At 33.8% G+C, this 27,251-nt stretch overlaps 1 protein-coding gene across 3 annotated transcripts in view; it reads left to right on the top strand.

Moving 5' to 3' along the window:
• Positions 1-27,251, top strand: part of SEMA5A (semaphorin 5A) — a 660,701-nt gene that overhangs the window by 337,031 nt on the left and 296,419 nt on the right. For all 3 annotated transcript variants that reach the window (XM_072605411.1, XM_072605412.1, XM_072605414.1), the window contains exon 6: positions 21,048-21,110. In XM_072605411.1, coding sequence (XP_072461512.1) covers positions 21,048-21,110 — 63 coding nt within the window. The remainder of the gene's footprint in view (positions 1-21,047; positions 21,111-27,251) is intronic.

Genomic DNA, 27,251 nt, shown 5'->3' with positions numbered 1-27,251 from the left:
TAGTAGACTGGGTCATGTGTTAGTCAATCAACCTGCAGTTATTAAGCACCTACTATGTGTCAAGCATTGTATTAAGTTCTAGGAATGCAAAGAAAGGCAAAAATGAGTTTGCTTCTCTGAAGGAGTTTGCATTTTAATGAAGGGAACAAGATAGAAATGCACCAATCACTGCACAAAACAAGATATATACAAGATAAATTGGAAATGATCACATAAGGGAAGGTATCATCATCAAAGGGGATCAGTAAAGGTTTCTATTAAAATGTAGGATTTAACAGGGACTTGAAGAACATCAGGAAACCACAAAAGTAGAGTTGATGGGGGAGAGAATTGCAGGCATGGGGGATAGCTGATGAAAATGTACTAAATTAGGAAATAGAATATAAGGAACTGGAAGGTATCCAGTGGGTCCTGGAGTATATGGAGTTTGATAAGGTGTACAAATGCTGTAAATGTAGGGTAGGGCCTGGTGATAATTGGATATATTTGATATTTAAATATAAAATAGACAATTTTATATTTGATCATTGGATTGGTAGGGAAACACTAGTGTTTATTGCATAATGAGGAACTATTACAGAGATACATGGTCAGACCTGATCTCTAGGAAGACCTATATGACATCTGAAAAAGGATGATCTAGAGTCAAGAGAGGCTATCAGTTTGCATTAAAGGGCACGAGTGTCAGAGAGAAAAAGAGAATATGTGCAACAGCTGTTTTGAAGGTAGAATCAAAAAGACTTGATAATAGATTTAAGTAGGGGTAGGATAATTGTCTCAAACAGTCCCTATTCTGACATAAAAAGATAGATATAAGTAGACTGACAAATGATAGACTGAAAGACAGATAGTCTTTGTGTTCTTGATGAACTTCAGTCTTCTGTCTCTGGCTTGTTTACCTCCATCTAAATATTCAACCGGTACTTCTAATTCAACATATTTAAAACTGAATCTATCATCTTCCTCCCAAATCCTGAACCTCATTTCACTTTCCTCGGTCTTCCTAGTGTACTCTGGATCTGCTCTTTTCCCCATTCACATTCTACTTTGAGTTACACTTCTTTGGTATATATAATAGCTAGGCAACACATTGAATAGGAAAGACTGAGTTCAAACACAGCCTCAGACACATACAATTTTTGTAATCCTGGGCATGCCACTTACTCACTGCCTCAGTTTCTCCAGCTATAAAATGAGTACAATAATACCACTTCCAGAGCTATTGTGAAGATAAAATGAGATAATGATAGTAAAATGCTTTGGAAGCCTTAAAATATTATATAAATTCTTGCTATTATTATTCCGATGATTATCTTCTTTGTAGAATATAAGCTCATTGAAGACAGAGGTTCTATTTCTTAAAACTGTCTCTCCCTAATGTACACACAGTGTCTTTCACATAGCATATGCTTAATAAATGTGTTCAGAAGAGCATTAAATCAATAGGACTTTTACCAGGAGATATAGCAAAGAAAATATCAAATATCAAAGCATAACTATCTGATTTTAAAAATGAAAGAGATAAGACAAAACCTCTTCAAACTATAAGAACAATATTCTGATTAAAAACACCAACTATAATCTCATCATATTCCTTATATCTGACAAGTGAAGAAACACAAAATTGGTAAACTATTTTTGAACCCCCAAATCACATATCTCTCAGACATACTTATTACAAACTAAAACAACTCATTCAAAATGAAACAACTCATGAAAGAATATGTAGAATCCCACAATTAAAAAGATCAGTCCAAAAAAATTGGACAAAAGCTCCAGCTAAACATGGTGAGATGAATATTCAGCGAAACAGTAGGATATCATAAACCTGTTATCTATTAGCAAGAAGACAAAGAGAGGTATGTACATTTTTAAAGATAATTTTTATTAAGAATTAGACAAAATAATGTACATGCAACAATTATTGAAAAATAGTAAATAATATATTTATACTATAGATACACATTACATTTATGTGTGTGTGTATATATACACACATATGCATATGCACACACATATCCTGTGTATTCTAAGCCAAGTTCTATGCTAATATATTTGCTGCAGATCTGATTATTTTACTGAACCTAGTGCCAGAAAAAAAATATTCATTTCACTTGAGAAAATATAAAAATAAAATTTTTACATTTTTACATTGATATGAACACAATGCTAATTTACTGAATTAGTGTGTGAGAAATACGGTTAAATATTTTAAACGTAACATTGATTTGGAGCCAAAGAAGTAGAAAAGTGACTTCCAAGGATTTTCACTGCTCTGGGATTCTCTGTCTAATTTTTATGATTACTGCAAATTTCAGGAAACTTTTGTTCTGTGCTGGGCTTATCTGGCCAGCCACTTGGTAGTTTAAATCCAATATCAGAGTTAAATGAGACATGTCATTCATTAAGCAAGTAATAGAAATTTACTTTGTTTTAGAAAGGGAAGCATATTTAATAGGAGTACATATGAAAAACACCATGAGTGGATTCATCTGAGTGAACCTCTCCTGCCTCTGAGTTACTCAGAATAGTCTGCTAGCTAGGCATTGGAGGGTTGTTGAGTGCCTTTAAAAAAAAGCCTATGTGATCAGTAAGTGATATTAATGACCTGTACCTTTAGCCTCCTGAGCTAATTAAGTCTTGAGAATGCTTTCAATATATTTGAAAGAAAAAGTAACCTAACTTTCTTGGAAACCACAGATTGAGATATTGCCTTCATATCTTTCAAAGAAAAGAAATACAGAAAAATAAAATTTTCTTTTTAAAAATTCATTTTAATAAAAAATCAATGAAGTGCTTATTTTGTGCCAAACTCTTTGCTAGATGCTATGGATAAAAAAAAGAAAAAGAAACTCCTATTCTCAAGAAGTTTATATTCAAATGGAGCAGACCACAAATACATATACACTATATATAGAATAAAAATGAGAATGAATACAAATAAATACAAAGAAATTAGCTATTAGGTAATTTGGGAAGGAGGATATGAACATAAATGAGTAACAGTAAAACAAAGTATAAATGAAAAAGTCCTTGGGCACCAGCGTTCACCACTCTCTGTTTCCTTTCCCATCTGATTCCTTGTCCCTGCCATCCCCATCACTCTTCGTTGTTCATTGTTACAGATGAAGGCAAATCACTATTGATCATATCCATTACATTTGAAGCAGAATACTTCTTGATGCCTTTAACAATACCCCCTGATGAGATTTCATCACATGTCTGAAATACCTATTCAAGCAGTAAATCCAAAGGGAGTTTCATAATTTCTTCCAGATAGTGTTAAAGCATGACTATCAGGGAGCAGGTTGCCTTTGAGAGGTTGTTCCCCTCCACTCTTCTCAAAGTAATATTTTGAAAGTATAGCTCTCTTCCTCCAGGTATAATCACCAAGTCATTGTTCAGTGAACAAAATGGAAGCTTTATAGATTTGGCAAAATTTCTTTCAAAAAGACCAATTTTTGTTGGCATTTGGTTGCCATGCCTGTTTTTCTGTTTATTTGTATATCTATCCACTTTGCATGTCTGTCTCAGTTCGTCTTGCATACACCTCCTTTCCTCAATCTATCACCTATATGTGATGTATGTATATGTCATCTATCTCCTCCATCTATCATCTATATGTGATGTATGTATATGTGTCATCTATCTATCTATCTATCTATCTATCTATCTATCTATCTATCTATCATCTATCTATCTATCATCTATCTATCATCTATCTACCTATCTATCTATCTATCTATCTATCTATCTATCTATCTATCTATCTATCTATCTACCTATCTATCTATCATCTATCTATCTATCTATCTATCTATCTATCTATCTATCTATCTATCTATCTATCTATCTGTCTATCTGTCTATCTGTCTACCTATCTATCTGCTACCTCAGCAATAAGTTATTCCTTGCTCACCCTTCTCATTTTCCAATAGTATTACAAAATCCCAAGGTCTAGTCAATATTTATCTTGAAGCTGCCTCGCTGTACCACAGCCTCTCCTAACGGCTGCTTGCTTGTGTTAGAAGACAGCACCAAAGGGATAAGGAAGGAATTTAGGTAATTTTTTTTTTTTTGGCTAAGATAGGCAACATGATTGTGATACACCCATTTTCATTTTTGCTAGACATCACAATAACAGATGTTGAATCTCTTTTATTGACTTTTAAAAGATGAAAACATGGGAACAAACAAATACAAGTGCACTTGGGAATTTAGCCAACATCACCTAGTTTATGCAGAACAATTACGATTTTTTTTTGCATTCAAATGCATGAGAAAAGATCTGATTTTTCAGCAAAATTATTTGAAAGGCAATAAAGTGACATGTCCAGAATCAGCCCAATTTAAAGTATCTTTTTTATCTTCTTCCAAAAGAATTAAATCAGTATACAAAGTTAAAATACATATGAAATAGATTAAGGCAAACAAAAATAAAAACAGAACAAAAAGCATTTAAATGTAACCAAGAGCTAAATATAAATATAGAGTGTTTTAGTTATTACAACTGAGCCCTGAATATATTTATAAGCTTTCAGGAAGATAAAGTAGTATATTAGACAGTATAGTTCTTGTTAGTGACAGTTAATATGGTGACATTTTATTTCATGATCCTGAAATATACAAGAAACAGCAACTTTTCCCATCATAAACTCTTTTTCATTTGGAATATTGATAAAACAATCTCTTTAGTTGCTTCAGTTTCTTCCTTTTCAAAAACCATTCTTTTTATTTGTCATTCCTTCACTACCTACTTTAATTACAAACTCAGTGCTTATTTATCTCTTTCATTAAGCAAACCACCTTTGTGTTACAGATTCGCAGAAATCTCAAGGGTTGCAATTCAACTAAGATGCCATTTTGTCCAAACTATACCTGAACAGAAATCTCCCTCCAATATTTCCAAGTGTTCATCTAGCCTCTATTTGAATGCCTCCAGTGAAGAGACATCTATTACCTTTTGAGATAAATCATTCTCCTTTTACACAACTCTAATTGTCAGAATGATTTACCTTAATTTCAATTGTCTGTCTCGTTGCAAGTTATACTTATTACTCTGAGGTGTGTTCTCTGGGGTCCCACACAGTCACTCTAATTACTTCCATATCACGACTTTTTGAATACTTAGTTAAGTATCATATTTCCCTAAAGCTTTCCCACCCCCACCCCCACCCCCCACAAGCCAGACATGAACAGTTTCTCCACTAGATCACCAATGACATGGTCTCTAGACCTTTTATCATTGTGGTTACCCTTTTCTGCTGCAAGATGAATAAATTGTATCTAAAATGTGGTATCTAGAACTAAATGCTGTATCTCAAATGCCATCTGACATGGGGTAGCATACAACAATTCTAACAGCTTCTGGATGCTATGTTTCTCATCACACAACCCAAGTTTTCTTGAACTCTTGCAGCTGCTGTACAATACTGTTGTCTAGCTATCGATTCCCGTAATGGTTTTCCTTTAATTTGGTTATTCCAAAGCCCTGTTTAATTTTTATTATCTAATAATTTCTTGCGTGCTATCAAAACTTAATTTTTTTCCCACCAAGGAGATGACAGAACCAAAATGACTAATAGATAGTTGATACCCAAGACAAGTAAGGATATTTAAAAAAAATGCCAAAATCCCTTTAAATTAAATCACTAGGCCCAGATGAATTATGCCTTTGAGTACTGAAGAAAAATCACAGATATAATTGCTTAGCCTCTGAGAATTAAAGATCAAGGAAAATAAAAAGTAACAGAAGATTGTTGTTGTTATTCAGTCCTTTTAATTATGTCTGACTCTTGGTGACTCCATTTTGGGTTTTCTTCCCAAAGATATTGGAGTGGTTGGCCATTTCCTTCTCCATCTCTTTTTATAGATGGGAAATTGAAGCAAACAGAGTTAAGTGATTTACCCAGGTTCACATAGGTAGTAAACGTCTGAGGCCAGATTTGAAAGCAGTTCTTACTGACCCCAAGCCTGGCATTCTATCCACTACACCACCTAGTTACCCAAAATGAGATTAGAGGAAAATAAATGTCTTGATTTTCCAAAAAAAGGGAAGAGAACAGTTTGTAAAATGTAGGCCAATGAACTTGTGTTCAATTCTTCAGAAAATTCTAAAATATATTATTAAATAGATATTTTGCAAGTATCTACAAAAGAAAGTGATCTACTAGAAAAATAAAAAGGACAACTTTTTCCTTATTTCACCATTTTCTAGGTTCTCATAGTGCTTCCCAGGCATCTTCAGCATTGTCTCCCTCTCTCCTTCATCTGCCCAAAATACCTTCCCTATATCCTTCATGGGCTGGATTTTAGGAACAAATGAAATCCTGAATATCTGTGATTATGATGTTAACTGTAATTCTGTCATTTACTTATTTTTTGTTGATTGATTGAATATGCGGACTTCTGAATTGAGTATTATAGGACACTCCCTCTACTAAAGGAGATCAGCAACTGTTCTGCTATTGATGATGTTGCCTCATCACCTAGTGCCTTTAAAGATTGAGTAACTTACCCAGATTCACAAGGCCAGTGGCACTTTAACATTTCCAAAGTTCTTACCTCTTTTATGTTAAACAGCAGTTTTGTGAGGGAACTACAGCAGGTATTGCTATCCCGTTTTAAAAATAAGAAAATTTAAAGACTGGCTCAAGGTCAAATAATCAGAACTATCAAAGGCAATTTATTCATTATATTAGTTTACTTTCAGAAAAGTTAAGTACCCCTCATATAAATGTAAAGTATGAATAATCTTGTGTTTGAAAATTAGTGCTAGAGGGGGCGGAGCCAAGATGGCTGAGTAGAAAGATGCACATACACATAGCTCCGAACTCACAACGCATAGAACGGCTACAGGGAAGTAACTCACGGCGAATTCTGCACCCAGAGGCCACGGAACATTGGAGCGAGGGAGATTTCTGTTCCGGAGAGACCTGCAAACCTCTCACAGGGGGTCCTTCGCGCTGCGGACTGGGCCCCGGGACTGGGAGCTGAGTGCAGCCCTGCCGCAACCGCGGCACCAAGAGGAAAAGATCCGAGCGGGCTTCAGGGACGGGATCTCCAGCGGCCACGCGGGTCCCTCCACCCACAGAGGGTCCTGCAAACCTCTCACAAAAGGTCCGTCGCGCTGCAGACGCGGAGCCCAGCCCAGACCTGCTGCGGCCGCGGCCGTGGCACCGAGAGATACAGATCCGAGCGGGCTTCAGGGACGGGATCTCCAGAGGCCGCACAAGTCCCTCCACCCACAGGTGATGGGGGTCTGTGAGAGAGTCTCTTTGGCGGGTTGAGAGGGGAGTGGGGTGCCCCCATAATTCAGGCCTCCCCGGGAGGTAGAAGCTGAGAGGCGGCTGCAGACCGGGGCTCCCCAAGTGGGCAGGAGCATGGATCCATTGTGGAAGGTCTGTGCATAAACCCCCTGAGGGAACTGAGCCTGAGAGGTGGCCCTGCCCTGACCTGACCACCTGAACTTAATCTCACACTGAATAGCAGCCCTGCCCCTGCCAAAAGCCCTAAGGCTGGAAGCAGCATTTGAATTTCAGACCCCAAACGCTGGCTGGGAGGATCAGAAGGCGAGGTGGGTGTGAGGAGAATATTCAGAGGTCAAGTCACTGGCTGGGAAAATGCCCAGAAAAGGGAAAAGAAATAAGACTTTAGAAGGCTACTTTCTTGGTGAACAGGCATTTCCTCCTTTCCTTTCTGATGAGGAAGAACAATGCTTACCATCAGGCAAAGACACAGAAATCAAGGCTTCTGTGTCCCAGCCCACCCAATGGGCTCAGGCCATGGAAGAGCTCAAAAAGAATTTTGAAAATCAAGTTAGAGAGGTGGAGGAAAAGCTGGGAAGAGAAATGAGAGACATGAAGTCAAAGCATGAACAGCAGATCAGCTCCCTGCTAAAGGAGACCCAAAAAAATGTTGAAGAAATTAACACCTTGAAAACTAGCCTAACTCAATTGGCAAAAGAGGTTCAAAAAACCAATGAGGAGAAGAATGCTTTCAAAAGCAGAATTAGCCAAATGGAAAAGGAGATTCAAAAGCTCACTGAAGAAAATAGTTCTTTCAAAATTAGAATGGCACAGATGGAGGCAAATGACTTTATTCAAAACCAAGAAATCACAGAACAAAGACAGAAGAATGGAAAAATGGAAGATAATGTGAAATATCTCATTGGAAAAACAACTGACCTGGAAAATAGATCCAGGAGAGACAATTTAAAAATTATGGGACTACCTGAAAGCCATGATCAAAAGAAGAGCCTAGACATCATCTTCCATGAAATTATCAAGGAAAACTGCCTGAGATTCTAGAACCAGAGGGCAAAATATATATTCAAGGAATCCACAGAACACCGCATGAAAGAGATCCAAAAAGAGAAACTCCTAGGAACATTGGGGCCAAATTCCAGAGCTCCTAGGTCAAGGAGAAAATATTGCAAGCAGCTAGAAAGAAACAATTCAAGTATTGTGGAAATACAATCAGGATAACACAAGATCGAGCAGCTTCTACATTAAGGGATCGAAGGGTGTGGAATAGGATATTCCAGAAGTCAAAGGAACTAGGACTAAAACCAAGAATCACCTACCCAGCAAAACTGAGTATAATACTTCAGAGGAAAAATTGGTCTTTCAATGAAATAGAGGATTTTCAATCATTCTTGATGAAAAGACCAGAGCTGAAAAGAAAATTTGACTTTCAAACACAAGAATGAAGAGAACCCTGAAAAGGTGAACAGCAAAGAGAAGTCATAAGGGACTTACTAAAGTTGAACTGTTTACATTCCTACATGGAAAGACAATATTTGTAACTCTTGAAACATTTCAGTATCTGGGTACTGGGTGGGATTACACACACACACACATGCACACGTACACATACATAGAGACAGAGTGCACAGAGTGAATTGAAGAGGATGGGATCATATCTTAAAAAAAAAAATGAAATCAAGCAGTGAGAGAGAAATATATTGGGAGGAGAAAGGGAGAAATTGAATGGGGCAAATTATCTCTCATAAAAGAGGCAAGCAAAAGACTCATTAGTGGAGGGATAATGAGGGGAGGTGAGAGAAAAACATGAAGTCTACTCTCATCACATTCCACTAAAGGAAAGAATAAAATGCACACTCATTTTGGTAGGAAAACCTATCTTACAATACAGGAAAGTGGGGGATGAGGGGATAAGCAGGGTGGGGGGGATGATAGAAGGGAGGGCCTGGGGAGGAGAGTGCAATTCGAGGTCGACACTCATGGGGAGGGATAAGATCAAAAGAGAATAGAAGTAATGGGGGACAGGATAGGATGGAGGGAAATATAGTTAGTCCTATACAACACAACTATTATGGAAGTCATTTGCAAAACTACACAGATTTGGCCTATATTGAATTGCTTGCCTTCGAAAGGGAAGGAGTGGAGAAGGAGGGAGGTAAAGAAGTTGGAACTCAAAGTGTTAGGATCAACTGTCGAGTAATGTTCTTGCCACTAGGAAATAAGAAATACAGGTAAAGGGGTATAGAAAGCTATCTGGCCCTACAGGACAAAAGAGAAGATGGAGACAAGGGCAGAGAGGGATGATAGAAGAGAGAGCAGATTGGTCATAGGGGCAATTAGAATGCTTGGTGTTTGGCGGGGGGAGGAGATAAAAGGGGAGAAAATTTGTAACCCAAAGTTTTGTGAAAATGAATGTTAAAAGTTAAATAAATAAATTTAATTAAAAAAAAAAAAGAAAATTAGTGGTAGAGCTATCAGTGGTGTAAAGTCTTAGTGTAATTTTTCGCTTTAATTAGTTAAATAATCTAAAAGATTAACAACTTAAAAAACTACATTAAGACTTTGGAGACACTGTACTTAATGGGTAGAAAAGGAATAAGACTCATCATTCTGTTAGGAAAGAAAGCAATAGAAGAAAAGCCTATATAGTAGGGCTTATTTCACTTGGTCAAGAGAAAATTATGCAGCGAGGGAGAATGGAAGAGGGTACATTTTAGCAATGGATGCCAAATATATTGAATAATAAAGGTCAAAGGAGAGAAATGGGACAAATTGTGGGAAAGACCTATGATACATTTGACACAAGGAAGCACTTTTTTATTGCACACATTTTCAGTGACTGTAATGAGTTTTCCAAAGAGGTTGTAGATTTTATTTAATGAAAGATTTCAAGTTTAACATAAATTATTTTATACTCAAATGACTTCAGCATAATCATTCTTAAATGTAATGGAATGGAGCAGATTATTCATATCCACTGTAGGCTTGTGAATCTATATTAACAGCTACAAAATTCTGAACTTGGTTGTATATGAAAAGTCAGAAATTGTACAAGTATTTCTTAAGACAACAGGAAGCGACACACAATAAAGTGCTTTTCTTTCTAATAATAAAGTTGAAAAATTCCTTCCAAATTGAATGAGCTTTCAGTGATTTTGGATATGCCAGAACTGGAACTTCAGAGAGAATCTAAATATCTCAACAAGGGAATGAACTGAGGCCCAGAAAAATATAGTGGTTTCTTCATGATTGAGTTAGTACATAGCCAAGCACAAAGTCAAACCTGGTCTTCTGATTTTCCCACTTCTAATACATCCTTTTAGCATCATTTTCTTCCTCATGTTATGATCTTTTTTTTTTTATCTGGGTTATACTATTTCAATTTTATGAAACTTCACCAAAGTATAATCTTTATTAAATTCTCTGTATGTGCATGTATATACATAGATAATATACATATGTAGAAACAGATATGTTTGTATATACATATATATATGTACAGTTTTGTGTTTGTTTTCTGAGAGATAATGAAAGAAGTTATTCAGATACAAAGTTAATCAGATTTATAACTTCACTCAAGTTACTAAGAATAAAATTTATTTCATGTAATAATTTTTAAATTTTATTTTGAACAAAGGGATGATGCATTCACTGGCATTTTGAATTTCCATGGCCATTTAAAATTCTTCAGTGCATTGTTGAAATACATAACATAAGAATGTAAAAGCAAACACAATGAAAAAAAAACCCTCAGGTTGTTGTTAATTTTTGGCATTGTGTAATTAAACCACTTTTTAAATGTTGTCTTATGCCAGTATCTAATTAGTAAAACCATCTGTTGAAGTCGTGCCAACCCATCTGTCTGTAATGTTGTTCTCTTCATTTTTATAGAAAGAGTCTGCCTTTTCCTGGTCCCTGCCTTATTAGCTTCTCTTACTGTAAAATGTAATCATACTACTTTGTTTACACATTCCTCAAAAATATGTATAGGTGGGAATATGTAGCTTATAGACATAGACAAAGTACATAGTCAATGAACCTTCAGTAACACCTACAATGTGTCAGGCACTGTGCTAAGTGCTGAGGATACAAAGAAAAGTAAAAGGTGGCCATTGCCCTTGGGGAGCTCATAATTTAATGGGGGGAAACAACATACAAAGGACTATGTACAAACTCTCTGTCTCTGTATATACATACATTTTATATATACATATACATTTTTATACACATACATGCATTATATACACATTCATAATTTGTATAATTATAATATACTTATATATTTATATAAATCAATGAAGCAGAAAATACTAGATTTAAGAGGAATTGGAAAAGACTTCTTGCAGAAGGTGAGATTTTTAGCTGAGACTTCAGGGGATTCAGAATTCAGCAGAGCATTCCAATCATGGAGGGCAACCAGAGAAAATGCCCAGAGTGAGGAGAAGGAGAATTTTGTGTGAGGAACAGTAAGGGGGCCAATGTAAATGGATTAAAACAGGTAGTGAGAAGTGATATAGGGAAGGGATATAGGGTGTAAGAAGACCAGAAGTTCAGGATATTGTGGGGATGGCTAAGTTATGAAGGTCTTTGAATGCCAAATTGAGGATTTTATATTTGATCAAGGAGGTGATGGACAGTCACTAGATTTTTAATGAGTAGAAGTAGGTGTTGATATGGTTGAAGTGAATGGATGATTTGCTGGAGTGGGAAAAGATGTGTAAATACACACACATACATGCACATATATATACACACACACATACATATACAGAGAGAGAGAGAGAAGAGAGAATGAATGATGCATCCATGGATATATATATATATATATATGTATATATATATATACACATATATATATGTATATATATATATACACATATATATATGTATATATTCTTGATTCACGCATTTGCATAGGTATATATAGATACTTGTATACATTATGCATATATTCACATAGTACATAGACACACAGATACACATTTGTGTATTCATATCAGCTTATATAATTCTCTCATGCACTTCTCTCATTTTTATGCAGGATTGTCACCTCCTGCATTTCTGATACCTTTTTTGATTGCTATATTCAGTGTTTTTGCATGAATAAATCTGAATAAACTAGAATTTGGTGGTGAGAGTAAAAATGACTATATCTGTATTCTTAGACTTTGTATGATGATGTCTAGACAGCAGAAAGATTTTCATCCCATTAAAATAAATATTGAATGGCTGGACTAAAGAAGAGATGTATATATAGATGTATAGATATATATAGAGATACATATATATGTATGTTGGTGCACATACATATACACTCAGCTTATTGTGTCTATAAGTTGAAGTCACAGACTTATAGAATCTTACATGCAGGAACTATATTAGTCTGCACCAGAAGGAATATTACTCTTTTAGTTTAAATGTCTCAGTTTACAGACAGAGAAATTAAGATTAGGTGAGTGTCCCAAATTTACCCTGGATCTCACTGTTGGAAAATGTTAGAGAAGGAACTAGCTCAGTCCTTATTGAACATACTGGGTCTAAGAATCCACAATGAGCAGAATAGGATGAACTAACACACACACACACAAGCACATAAACACCATATATAAAATATACATACATGTACATATAAGTATATATGTGAATATAATCAATATATATTAATCATATATTAAGTTCCAATAATTAGATATACACATGCATCATCCCATATATCTGTATGTGTGTATATATGTATAATGTGTATGTTCATATCAATATCAGTATCTGAATGTACACTGACATGTATGTATACACACACTTAACATGTAATTCATTGCATATGAAACTCTTTAAACTATAAGATGAAGAGAATTAGTAAATCTGCTTTTAGAAAAGGTTTCCTTAACAGGAGTTCCCTATGCCAATTAAATCAAAGACACACACACATGCAGAAATACAGACGCACATGGGGCAACAATGTTTTGAGAATTTAAATCTAAGATCACACTTCTGGAAGTTACAACAATGGGAAGGTGATGATGATGACGATGATGATGGTGACGATGATGATGGTGATGATGATGATGATGATGGTGATGGTGATGGTGATGGTGATGATGATGGTGATGATGATGATGATGATGGTGATGGGGATGGTGATGATGATGGTGATGGTGATGGTGATGACAATGATGATGAATAATAGCAAAAACATTTATATAGCATTTTAAGCTTTGAAAAGCACTTTTCAGATATTGTTTCATTATTATAACAATCTAGCTATCTAGATGCTATTATTATTCCCATTTTACACAGGAGGAAACTGAAATTTAGAAAGGCTAAGTGACTTGCCCAGGGGCTCACCTCTAACATGTATCTGAAGCTGGATTTGAACCTACTTCAGTGCTTATAGAACATTGGTCAAAATACTTGTTAATATACACACCATCCATATACAAATAAAAATATCTAATTGATACATGTAGGTACAGTTAGACACCATTATAAATATAGGTATAACATATGTTATACATAAATAGTGTATACCATATACAAATATAGGTTATGTATATAAATTTATATACAGTATATATTATTTGTATATTACATATTTATGTTATATCTATATGATTGATGAATATAAAATACATGTTATCTATGTATAAGTATACCATATATTTCATTTGCATAGGCATAGTATGTATATATTTTCAAGTATTTTGACCAATGTATTCTGTAAGCACTGGATTAGCTACAGCTTTATCATATTCTAATAGTGTGACCTTGAATAAATTGCTTAAATTTTCACAGTCTTAATTTTCCCTTTTGTAAAATTATACTTTTAGAGTACTTGATATTTAAAATAACTTCTGGTGCCAAGATTTTGTTTGATCCCTACTTTTTTTGTTCTTCAAAATTTAGGAGATCCCACTAAAATATCATCATTATTTTACTATTTCCTTCAGAACTGCTACGATAATGGTTTATTTATTATGATATGGGGTAACCTTTGTCTCTTTAAGTCTATGCTAGTAGAAGGCAAGCTTTGGCTGGATAGATTACCAAGCTGGAAATGCTTTGAGTGTGGGCATAGTGATGAGTTGCACCTCTGTGATCTAGGGGTCATCCTAGGTAATTTTTGAGAAAGGTTTATCACAAGGTTGTTTAAAGAATGATGCTTATTTCACTCATGGCAATTCTAAAATGCAGTCCATGGTATGTTATATGTTGAAGGGATAATACCAAGCAGAAAGTAAAACAAAGTGCCTTATGTACCTTATGACATGTGAACCTAACCCTGACCCTGTGATACAGTTGTACTGTAGATATTGTTATAAAATAACAACATATCCTATATTGTTACAACATGTATAACAACACGTTTGTAATAATAATAGCTGTAGCTATTGTTATCTCTATTTTAAGAATGAATAAAAAACTTGCATTAAATGTGTAGAGCATTGTGCTAATTTCTGGGGATCCAAGTGAAAGAGTCATTTTAAAGATGAGAAAACTGATTCAGAGAAGTTAAATTAATCCTAGTTACACAGTCTAGTGTCAGAAGATAGCATTTGTAATAATATCTTCCTGATTGAATTCCTCTTCATCTCTGAAGGAATCAAGCAATGATGAAATTATGGGTATTTTAATGAATTAGAGAAGAATTAGTGAATACAGCATAGGACCAGAAATTGCTTTCTCAATGAATTTTTTACAATACAATTTAGAAAGCCTACAGTAGCATAAAATATAGGAAATAAGAAAATGCATTTAGGAGAATAATATATCAATATGATAAAGCCAGATAGGCATAGTGTTGCTATGCTGATTCCACTTATCTTAAGGTTATGAGAAAATGTATTAGAAAATGAAGGCATCATAAAAAATACTTGACACATGTAGCACCTTAACATTTGTAAAGCACTTTGCATATATTATCATTTGTTAGCTTTGCAACAATTATATATATTAAATATCAAGGTTATTTTTCCTATTTGTGAATGACAGACCAAGTTCAAAGAATTTTAAGTAAGTTGCTCGTGGTCACACAGGTAATGAATATCAGGTGAATCATTCCATCTCAGATCTTCTAAATTTCGAGTGTACTTCTGTCCATTCTTCTACAGAAAGATAGCTTTCATATTAGACATGGCAATTTCAGTTGCTTACTGTGAGAACTCAGTGACATAGAACCAGCATTGAAGGAAAAGGATTAGAGTGTAGGATTGTGTTTGGATATAAAAAGAACTTCTAGGGCACGAATCTAATTGTAATGTTAATAACATTATGTTTGCGCGACCTTTGTCATTTTCAAGCCATTTTCTTTTGCATGATCCTTTTAATGACTTCGCAAGACTGGCATCTCAAGTAAGATATCTATTTTATATATGAGGAAACAGTCTCGGAGATTGGTTTTCTCCATGTGACATAGTTAGGAAGCTGCTGAAGGTACGTTGTTGATCTCTAGTGCAATGAGGCTCTTTCTAGGTGAACTGCCTCAGAATAATTTACTCAGTGACGTGAAGTGGAAGCTTTTAGTTCAGGGTGAAGATGATTGTTTTACATCTTCTACAGAGTGTCCCAACTGTATAAGACTTTTAATACACCTTGTATTTTGATTCAGTCATTCAATCATCTGTGCTAGGGATCAGATTTTCAGTGTTTATAGTTATTGCATCATGTAGCTCTGTAATTTTACATTGTTCTCATACATTATATAATTTAATGTATTGTATGATATATATACATATACATATATATACATAGTATATATGTACACACATATATACATATACATATGTGTGTGTGGTTTTTTTTTTGTGTGTGTGTATATATATATATATTTCTATACTGTCTATCTCTCTATCTCTCTCTTTATCTCTCTGTCTATATCTATATGCTGGGAAGCATGCAATGCCTGGAAAAAAGTAAGGAAAAATTATAAAACTTTGCAGTGGGCCACCTATCGCTAGTTTATAGGAAGTCATGAGAAAAAGCAAACAGGAAGTGCAGCAGGGATGGATTGTGATATACATGTTTGGAGACAACATCCAAATCAATCATTTGAGTATAAGTTGCCACACTTTGTAGAAAAAATACTTACATATAGGGTGTTCCAAATGCCTTAGTGCAGTTTAGGGGCAGCTAGATGGGCCAATGTGTAGAACACCAGACGTACAGTCCGGAAGGCCTAAATTTATATCTGGCCTCAGATCCTTACTAGATATGTGATCCCAGGAAAGTCACTTGACCTCTGTTTGCCTCAGTTTTCTCATCTGCAAAATGGGAATTATTATAGCACCTATATCCCAGAATTGTTTTGAGGATCAAATGAGGTAACTGTAAAACACCTAGCACAATATCTGGCACATAGTTAACACTTTTAAAAATGTTACCTAGTAGTAGTAGTAGTAGTAGTATCGTGTTAATATTTTGAAACACTATCTAATCATGAACCAAGTTCACTACCATTACTGCTTTATTATTTTGAGTTACCTGCTGTTTTCGTTCATCTCTATATGACTACTTATTAGAAAATAGTTCCTCCATTGATAATGAATCTAGGAAATGTCAAAATTAATTAATTAATTAAGAAACATATAATTTGACCCAATCAATGTAGACATAACACCATCCCCAATAAAGTCCATTCTCTCACATTATCTAATTTCATAATTGTGACTGTTTATTTTTCTACCTACCTTTGTAGTCTGACAAAAAGAAAACATATCCAAGTATAAACAGAACAATGTAGACACTGTGATCCACCACAAGTTTTCAGTGAAATAACCTTGCTTATTGACAAAGTACCATCATAGCAGTTTTCATACCCTTAGCAGCATCATACCTGTAGAGACTGAAGAACACTTGAAGATTTCTAACACTTCATCCTGACCAAGGACCTTCTGTTAGGGATATTGTTTCCTTATATATTGGATGGAGTCATTACAATTAAAATCCTTTCTTTTCGTTTGCAATAAAGAGGGATTTTTTTCTTTCTGTTCCTTAGCTAATATTTATCTTCCAAATGCAAGGAGTATTTAGGCATTCCGTAACTTCTATGTCACCTTTTGTTTGTTTTTTCTGAAACAGAATCCTAATAAACCTGATGACATTTCATAGGAATTCTTCCCTTTCTGCTCTTTGAGCAGATTAAAATCCCTGCATCTGTTTTGTTGCTGAAGATCACATCAGTATTTCACTTTAAAAGAAAAAGATAATTAGACCAACAAGAACAGTCAAAATGTTTGTTACTTTAAAAAATGCTTTAAATTGCATGTTTTCCAATATCATAGTTTTAATATAAAAGCACAATCAGTCCTTCTAAGCTTAGGAAATCAAAATCATCCTTGGGTCTCTTTTGCTAATACTCATCATTACTGTAACTTGATAAATGAGTATTTGGACCCTTTCTTTTACAAATACACACAAAATTGAGATAAAGAGTACTTACTGATAGCTATCTTTAAATAATACTAACACTTTTATATACAAGCTTCTTTTTTCCTAAGCCTCTTGGGAAGTAGATAAAGGAAGAGTTTTCATTTTTACTTTACAGATGAAGAAACTGATTGAATGGTTAAGCAGTTAGCTCAAAGTCACATGGGAAAGATTGTTGGGTTTGATATTACAGGAGTTAAGTTCTGCTGTTTACTACTTCTACGATTTTTAGCAAGTTGTTATTTTGTTTTTCCCTCTGTGCCTCAGTTTTCTCATCTGTTAGATAAGGAACTGGGCTAAATGATCAAACAGATTCTTTCAAAGTTTCAGTTTATGACTCTGTGACAAATTGGTGTCAGGACTAACTCTCAGATCCCCTGACACCAAAGTACAGTTTCCATTAACAATAAAACCGACAAGTCTTTTGAAAGCATTATTAACAAAAGAGCATTTCTGTGGGTTAAATCTGAGTCATCTATATTGATAAAGTATCATTACATGACAGACAAACATAGCCATGTTTCATGCTGTTAATGTCTTTCCGATGTTGTCCTCACATTCCATGCAAGCGTTTGTCATAATGGCATATAATTAAAGGCAAACAAGTTTAAAATTAGATACAAATCAGTTGTGTTTTTAAGTAAAGCTGACGCTATCTGTAGTCCAGCATTATGAACATTGTGTCATTTTAGTAAGCAATATAGAAAAGATAATATAGCAAGTTTTTGATATTGGTTCTTGACACTGATAAATTTTCAGGGAAAGTACAGCATCTATATTTTAAGAGATTATTCTTTGGATGAAATGTTGTGTCCCTCTTGGAAATTTATCATGGAGTTATCTTTATAAAGGAAGGTAACTAGTATATATGCTATTCTATTACATAATCTCTATGTGAAGCATTCTTTATACTTCAAACTTAGAGTAATGTCAGACTGTTTTCTTCAAACTCCTTGTCTTTTTAGAAACACTAGTAAAAAATTTGTAAAATTGAATTAAAAGTTATTTTGTTGTTCTTTCTTTGAGCTGATAACTTTTTTGTGTGTTTCATCTAAATCATAAAAAACCCCTTATGTCAGCCATTTGAGCAAAAAATTAGATCTGTTAATGGATTAAAACTCTGCTCCTTTGGAAATTCAACTATAACAGAAAATATAGTTAATGGAGAAAAAAGTGATAGTTGATGGAGAAAATATATGTGATGTTTATTTTTTTTCTAGAATGTTGTATATATCTCTATATGTCCATAACTATCTATATCATAGCAAAAATAAAATTAGCTCAAACAAAAAAGTCTTTAAAAAGACTTGGAAAAGCACATCACCATATGTGATACAGTAATATCTGAAGGCATTTTTTTCATTCCCCTAAATGGACTTTGTTTATTATTTTAGGCTGTTTCAGAGTCTACTAGCAAGGAAAGATCAGATATCTAAACATGCTGAAATGAAGCCAACATGAGTTGGCTTTGGTTAGTATGAGAAGAAATACTATAGATCTAATTATTAGGTTATAGTTTGTGTTCTTTAGAGGTTATTTTTAAAAGCACAAGTGTCTCTGCAAATACAAATCCTATATTGTTTGTCTGCATGGTACATCTCTCCTCATATAAAAATATTCATTGAAGGATACATTACATTTATGTCAATGTAATCAATCAAAATCCTACTCTGCTAGACATAGTTTTAAATTTCACATTTTGAGAGCAAAAGTAATGTCTTGTAAGAAAGGAAAGTACTTTGGGGGAAATTTAGTTTACTTCTCATTGTAAAATTGAAGGTTTAAAAAAAACCTTTTAGTAAGAAAGAATTGCATCACACAGAATACATATTACTTGCTTTTCATTGGGCCAAGTTAAATGAAGACAGTATTTGACCACAAGTTAAATGAAGACAGCATCCCTGAACATCTGGGTGGAAACTGTAAAATTCAGCTTTGGTCCATTTTTGAAGGTATATATATATTTTTTATTTTTTTGCACATAAGGATTGGTAGGATATACTAGGAATGTTTAAAGGGAAGCATGTTCAGAAAGGACATGAAAGTTTAAGGTCAAAGAATAAAAATAGGAGCAATGAGGAGAAGCTACAGAGAAGCTAATTGGAGCTTGATACAAAGAAAAATTTCCTAAAGATTAAAACTTTCCATGCCCTATGAGGTAGTGGGTTCCCCTTCAAAGAAGAGCTTTAAGCAAAGACTGGATGGCCATTTGATTGATGCTTATAGAAAGACCTCTTTCTCAAAAATATATTTAATATAGACATTTACAATATGCATAATATATGTATACACACATGCACGTATATATACATGAGACACATATATGTATGTGTGTATTTATGTATGTATACACGCATTTATTGAGGTATTTTGGTAGAGAATACGGAACTTCCCCCAGCCAGGAAAACCTGAATTCAAGTCTTTTGTGACATATCCTGGCTGAATGACTGGGCAAATCATTCAACTTCCCAGGACATAAAAAAATTCCCGAAGAATTTAAGTTATAGAGAAGGTGTTCCCCTCTATTAGTAGAGGAAATTGCTTATTAGAAACTCCTTTTACATATACTACAATTGGGTAGTATTGACCTCTGTGATTTTTTTATTCTGAATTTAACAATAATCAACAAATATGAGCTTTTCAGTGTACAAAGAAACACAACCCAGATGCCTATATAAATAATTGGACTTTTGGGGGGGAATATGCCTTGAACTATTTTGCCACAGACGGACCTCCCAGATCTAAGTTCAGTGATTCATTTCCCTTCTTTTCATCAAGATACTCTATGTTGTAAAATTAGATTTTTGTTGTTCTTTCTGTTTTGTGTGGATTTAATAAAACTTATAAAAATGGATGAACTGATATATGCTTAAACCATTTAAGTCCTGTCTACAGGGTAAAGGAAGATACATGCATTTGTGGAGAGCAGGACTGATGATTATCCAAACATTCCTTCCATCTACTAATTCAAAGAATCTTAAAGTTCTATCTAGAAATGTTGGCAGTTTATGACTGTACATAGTTTTTACAGATGATACAACTTACTTGTTTTGACCAAGTAGTTATAGGTCACCTCCTTGGTATCATAGTTTGTCAGCTGTTGCTAATTTGGAGAATAATGAGATAGTGAACAATCTTTTTTAAAAAATTACTTATGGAGAGCAGCATCCTTTTTAGAAGCAAGCCTCCATGCAACGCAGTTTAGTCTTATACTCAGTATGAACATTTTGTTATCAACTGATAGGTTATTGACATTTTCTGCCTTGATCTCTTTGACAAATAAACTATTGTTTACTTTTATGAATATTTTATGTATTTCTCAAGCCAAATAGAATATTTAAAACATTTTTTTCTTTGTAGGCTGTGGAGTGGGAGTGTGATGAAGCTACTAAAAGAGCCTGTTACAGCAAGGGAAAATCTAAGGTAAGGATACAACAGCCTGGTTCTTAAGCCCGAACTTATTTTTGAATGGTAAGAAGTTATAGATTGTTAAAATCATCATCATCATCATCATCATCATCATCATCATCATCATCATCATCATCATCTTCTCCTTCTCCTTCTCCTTCTTCTCCTTCTTCTCCTTCCTCCTTCTTCTCCTTCTTCTTCTTCTTCTTCTTCTTCTTCTTCTTCTTCTTCTTCTTCTTCTTCTTCTTCTTCTTCTCCTCCTCCTCCTCCTCCTCCTCCTCCTCCTCCTCCTCCTCCTCCTCCTCTTCCTCCTCCTCCTCTTCTATTTCTTCTCCTCCTCCCCCTTCTTATTTTTCTAAAGAATGGCCTATTCCACTCAAGTGGGAGATGTAATATCTTGCTATGGATTTATGTGAATAATCTTGGCTAATGTCACTTGACTTGTCTCTGATTCCTTTGCTCAATTTCTTGAGGTGCCATGCCTCCCATTACTCAGAAATCACAAGTTAATTTTTCTAAAGGTACTTCTTTTTCTTCCTAGTCCTGAAAACCCATATCCATGTTCGTTTAGTAAGAATAAAGTGGTTTAGTTATGAAGCCAAGAAATTTATTCTTGGCAGAAAATTTTGATGATGTTACCTCTATGTTTTCAAAATTAGATATAGTATTGTGGTACTTTGGATATAATCTTTCAGAGGGAGAAAAAGTGTGCACCTACCTCTCAGAGATTTAGGGTTCTAAATAGGTTGAAAATACCTATTCCTAATTCTATGAACTTGGGTTTCTCTATTTGGGTGTTACCCCACATTGTTAGACACCATTGTTTAGGACCCCAATTCCATTGCCACCAATTAGCTTTTACTAAGGGGCATATTCTGTGAAGGTACAAGAAGAAAACAACAATAATGTTAAGATAAAAAAGTAATTTTATTATCTAAGTAGAAGTCATTTTTATAATAATACATGAATATGTATATATGTGTATATGCACATATATGCATATGTATATATACACCCGTGTGTACATATATACATGTATGTACACACATGTATATATTCAAAACAAATAAACACATTCATCATTTTGGAGAATGCATGCCTCATTTGACAACTCTAGTTCCTCTTCTGCCAAAAGGTCTAAGGTATTATTCCTATCTGGAAATCACAATTGCTCACTAATCAATAGGATTCAGCATAATCCTTTTAGGATGTGATACAGCTCAAGATTATTGACTTTTAAAAGATGCCTAATATCCACCAAGATATAAGCGTTATAAGCTTGTTATAAGCGTTGCACAACACTATACTTTTGTACCTCCTCCTTAGTAAGATCTTGTCTCTTGACATACAACTATGTATAGGAAAAGTCTCAAATAACATGGTTAGACCATTAGGCAGGTGTAAGTTCTTCTGTCTACTAAAACATAGTGTGAGGCAGATGTTTTCAATGTATATCAAACTCCATGACAAAATGGTGTAAGCATAACCTTTACTATCTTTCTACTTATATAAACTCTGCTTCCTCAATCACATTTCTATGTAATATAAAATTTAAATCATTGAAAAATATATTTTTGTCATCTCTGTGAGGGGTCTCCTATTAGTTCATTTTTCCTCTAGGAAGGAAACCATAGATTCCAATCTGAAAAGTATTCATTAAAAGAAATTTAATTTTGATGTATAACTTCTGAACCCTTAGATCGCTGGACTTGGAAATAGATTTTGCTTCCTGAAATATTTGCCCGTTTGACCCATAAATGGTGGAGGTATTGAAGTGTAGTTTAGGAGTTTAGGATTATTGTCTCTGGATACCGATCTCATCCCTATGGAGACCAAAAAAATCAGCTAGCATTCTCAGGAATGCCAGAATGCCTTTCTCTTCTTTTCTGCCCTGCAGCTTTCCTCATGAATGAACATATGTTCTCTTTCTTTTTGGATAATTTATTGGTTGATGGTCTTTCCAGTCATAAATTAACACCAAACACAAGATAATACTATGTAATAACCATCCATTAATAAACAATGACTTATATTAAACACTAATATTTTATCACTTTCCATTAAACACTAATATTTTATCACAGAGATTAGTTTCACTGACATTTTGTGACACATACACAGATTTGAATTGTACGTAATTACATTGTGAAAATGCATGTAAGTTGAAATGGATTTTTACTTCTTTGGAAATGATCTTTTAATCTTGTCTTAAAATTACTTATTTGGCCCCACATTGTCTCAATCATACTTTCACTGGCTATAATCCAAAATTGTATACTTTATGTACTTTCAGAGGGAACTTCCCTTGGTGAGCAAAACAATAGCTCAAATAAAATATATGATTTTTACTTGCAATTATTTAAAATACATCCTCCATGATTTTGTTCTGTCAGCTTAAAGGTGTATTAAAGCAGTTCACATCATTGTCATTTCAAGGAAAAGACAACTTGGGTGCTTAGAATGAAAATGCATCATCTCTTATCAAATATGGCTCTTCAGTGGGGTAGCAGACACTTTGTTTTACAATTGACTGGCTACCTTGGAAACCTGTTATTGAATTCTTTCTCCTTTGAGGAATTGTGTGTGTATGTCATTCAGCAAATATGCCAGTAGTGAAAAAGTACAGGTAACCCCTGTATTTGAATTTGCAGGTGGTTACGTTGAGACTTATATGAATTTTTGGCTTACTGCCAGTTTGAAGACTGTCTCAATTAATTTTTATGAGCACTTCACCAGTGGGAGCAAATAACTTTACAGATATACTTTTATTTGGGAGATACTTTTGATATACTTCCAAAAATATACCATTCACATTTGCTGATATACATTTACCAAGTAACTACTACATAGAGAAAACTTGTTCTACATTTTCTGTCAGAATTCAAGAGAAACCAGTGATCCTGTGTTCTTGACCCTATAGCATATTAAGGAAATCAAACCATAGATGTATAAACAATTTAAAAATAGTATCTTTACTTATGCATTTTCTCAAATTATCTTAATTCTTTAACATGTTGGCATTATACCGGTTCTTTTATTATGCTTGAATATTCACCAGTGGAAACTGCCATTAAAGAAATGCACAATAACATCTATTTCTTGTACAAAAATATTGCAATTATACTTTTGCTTTCTATTGACCTAAATACTGATAATATATTTCACCGAATTTCTGCCTTTTCTGACACACCTTTGCATTTACCCAATTATAGAATTTGTTAGTCTTTTGTTCCCTTCTTTAACATCTGCTATTTTTGTACTTAAAATAGCCATGTTGTAGTCCTGTGGTTTCTCACTTCTCTTCTTCTCCTTCTCATTTCATCTTTATTTAGCTAACCATATGCTTTTTTAATTGTTCATTGTTATTAAATAGTGATTATTTTGAGAGATCTGATAAAATCCTTCTTGCGCTAAATTGTTCATCAGTTACTTTGAGGGGAACAAAATTTTAGCTTTAAAATTATGCATTTAAAAAGGAAATAAATTCAAAAGAAATTAATAAGAAAAGTATTGATATACATTAAAACACATTAATATGTATCACTGAAATAGCACATCACTTAAGACAATAGAATCCTTTGAGTAATTTAAGATTTATTGCTGGAGAAGTAATCATGAAAAATTAAGTTCTCTAATGTTACCATTAGTCAATATTCTCAATGATTTATGAATAATATCAATTTAACATTTTTAGTAAAAAAATAAGATAAAATGTCATTTGGGAGTAAATGATTGCATTATTATCATGAATATGAAGGAAGTTTCCTATACTAAAATATCTTCCACTGAAAATTTTCTTTCTACATGTGAGAGTAATTCAATTCATTTAAAATCTAAAAACATTGATTAAGTATTTGTCATTTGCAAGGCACTATACTTGGTGCTGAGAACGCAAAAATAAAAATTTTAAAGTCCCTGCTCTGACAGAGGTTACATTCTACTGCGGACAGGGAAAGAGAACAACAATAATTAGATAAGTAAGATCAGAGTAGAAAAAAAACACCCTATTACCTAGGGAGATTAGGAAAGGTTTGCTACAGGAAATTATATCATAGCCAGACCTTGAGGAAGGCTTACGATTCTAAATGGTAAAAGTGAGGAAGAATCATATTCCAACTTTTTCTGTAATCTTGGAGGCAGGAGACGGAATGCAGAGTTTGGTGGTCTGATTTATTTAGACATATTGCATAAAATGACAAGGAGTGTAATGTGAAACAAATCTAGAAATATAGACTAGGCTTGATCTAGATTGTTAATAAATGGATTTTAAGAAAAAATAACCTAAATTACATTAAATTATAAGAGATTAGATTAGAATAAGAAAAGTACTGAAAAGACTCCTGAGGTTTCACCTTTTAACCACCAAATTGGCATAGGCGACAAAAGATAGGAATAATCAATGTTAGAGGGTAGTGTAGAAAGACAGTCATACTTTTTTTAATTAAAGCTGTGAGTTAGAGCAATCATTCTGGAAAACAATTTGGAATTATGTAAATAAAAGAGCTAAGTGACTATATCCTTAAATACAGATTCTACCTTGGAAGGCCGTTGACTAAAAGACAACCTCCATATTTATATGTGGTAGAAAAGAATGGGAAACAAACTAGATGGGAATGGCTAAGTGAATAATGATACATGAATGTAATGAAATATTACTTTAAGAAACAATGAATATGATGAATTCAGAGAAGCATATGAATGGATGCAAAGCAGGACTACATAAAGAATATACACGGTGACTGCAGAGTACAAATAGAAAAGATGAGAACCACATAGCAATAAGAAAGTCAAAGTCATAAAATTACAAAGAACAACCTTAGTCCCAGAAAAGAAATATGAAAAGATGCCTTCTCTAATTCCATTACAGAGGAGAAGGTGGGTGAGAGGTGAGAGGTTGTCTATGGTTATGGAACATTGTAAATGTAAGATTTTTCCAATGTATTGGTTGTTTTTTATTTTTTAAGACATTATTATAAAGGATAGCTCTCTGGGAGTTGAGGAAAGAAATAAGAGAAATGAAGGTCATCTGTAAATAATGATAGTAATGAATATGTTTTTGAAAAAGATTATATAAAAAAACTCTTTGAGAAATCATAACTTGTACTCCATAAGTTTTGTATTTAATAATGATTATATTTATCATCTTCCTTGTATTTTTGTTGAATATAATTATAAAATTAAAAGAAAGTTATAATTTAGTGAGTTTTTCATAAGTATTTATTAAATACTAATCATGTGCCAAGTACTGTACTATGCTCTGCAGATATAAAACCAAAATGAACCCATTCCTTCCATTACTGAGCTTATATTCTACCAAAAATATAGTTATAAAAACAAAGAAAAATATAATCATCAAGGCTATGGAAGGACATTTTTATTATTGTGGGGTTCATGATATTATTTACAAATTTTACAAATTGGTATCGGAAGATTATGACTTTAGAAGTTATAATAATATTTTTTGTAGATGGAACATCTAAGAACAATAATTTTTCTATTGACCAGCATAGTAAGGAAATAATAGCACAAAATCCACGAACATGTATCTTGTAGCCTTCAAATAGTGTGAACTCTCTAAAACTTTGGGAAAAAGTTTGGGAAAAAAATAGGGAATGAAGACAGGAGTGGAAGGATATTTTCCTCCACATCTGCATTATTCATTCCTGAAATATTATGATATATTTTCTTTTTCTAAGGTTCATTGCTTGAAAAATACTGCTTCGATGCCCTAATTAGAATGTAGTCTTAACTATGGAACTGTATGGAGATAGCAAGAAGAAAAGATAGAAAATGATGAATGCTATTTACTAAAGATATTTAACCTAGGAAAATCTCAGATAGCTCATCTGAAATGCAAAAGGATTTAATGAGAGTGCAAGATGGTAAAAAATATTATTCCTTTTAGGTTGCTTAAAAACTAAACCAATACACTTAAAAGATCTAGTATGACCTCTTTGTTGAGTTTGTATTAAATTATGCCTAATATTTTAGGAGTGATGTTTTCTAGATTTTTTATCTCAAATAGATTTATGAGTTTGAATATTATATAATCCTACAGCACCATCATTGTCTAGCAGCTAACAAGTAGTAGGCATCATACTTTGAAGTCTAATTGTCATGAAAAATCAAATATGACAAATTAGTTTGATCATTAAG

Source organism: Notamacropus eugenii, chromosome 4 (genome assembly GCF_028372415.1).
Source record: "Notamacropus eugenii isolate mMacEug1 chromosome 4, mMacEug1.pri_v2, whole genome shotgun sequence".
Lineage (NCBI taxonomy): Eukaryota > Metazoa > Chordata > Mammalia > Diprotodontia > Macropodidae > Notamacropus > Notamacropus eugenii.
The sequence above is the reverse complement of the archived record's forward strand: the minus strand, read 5'-3'. Positions and strand labels throughout refer to the sequence as shown.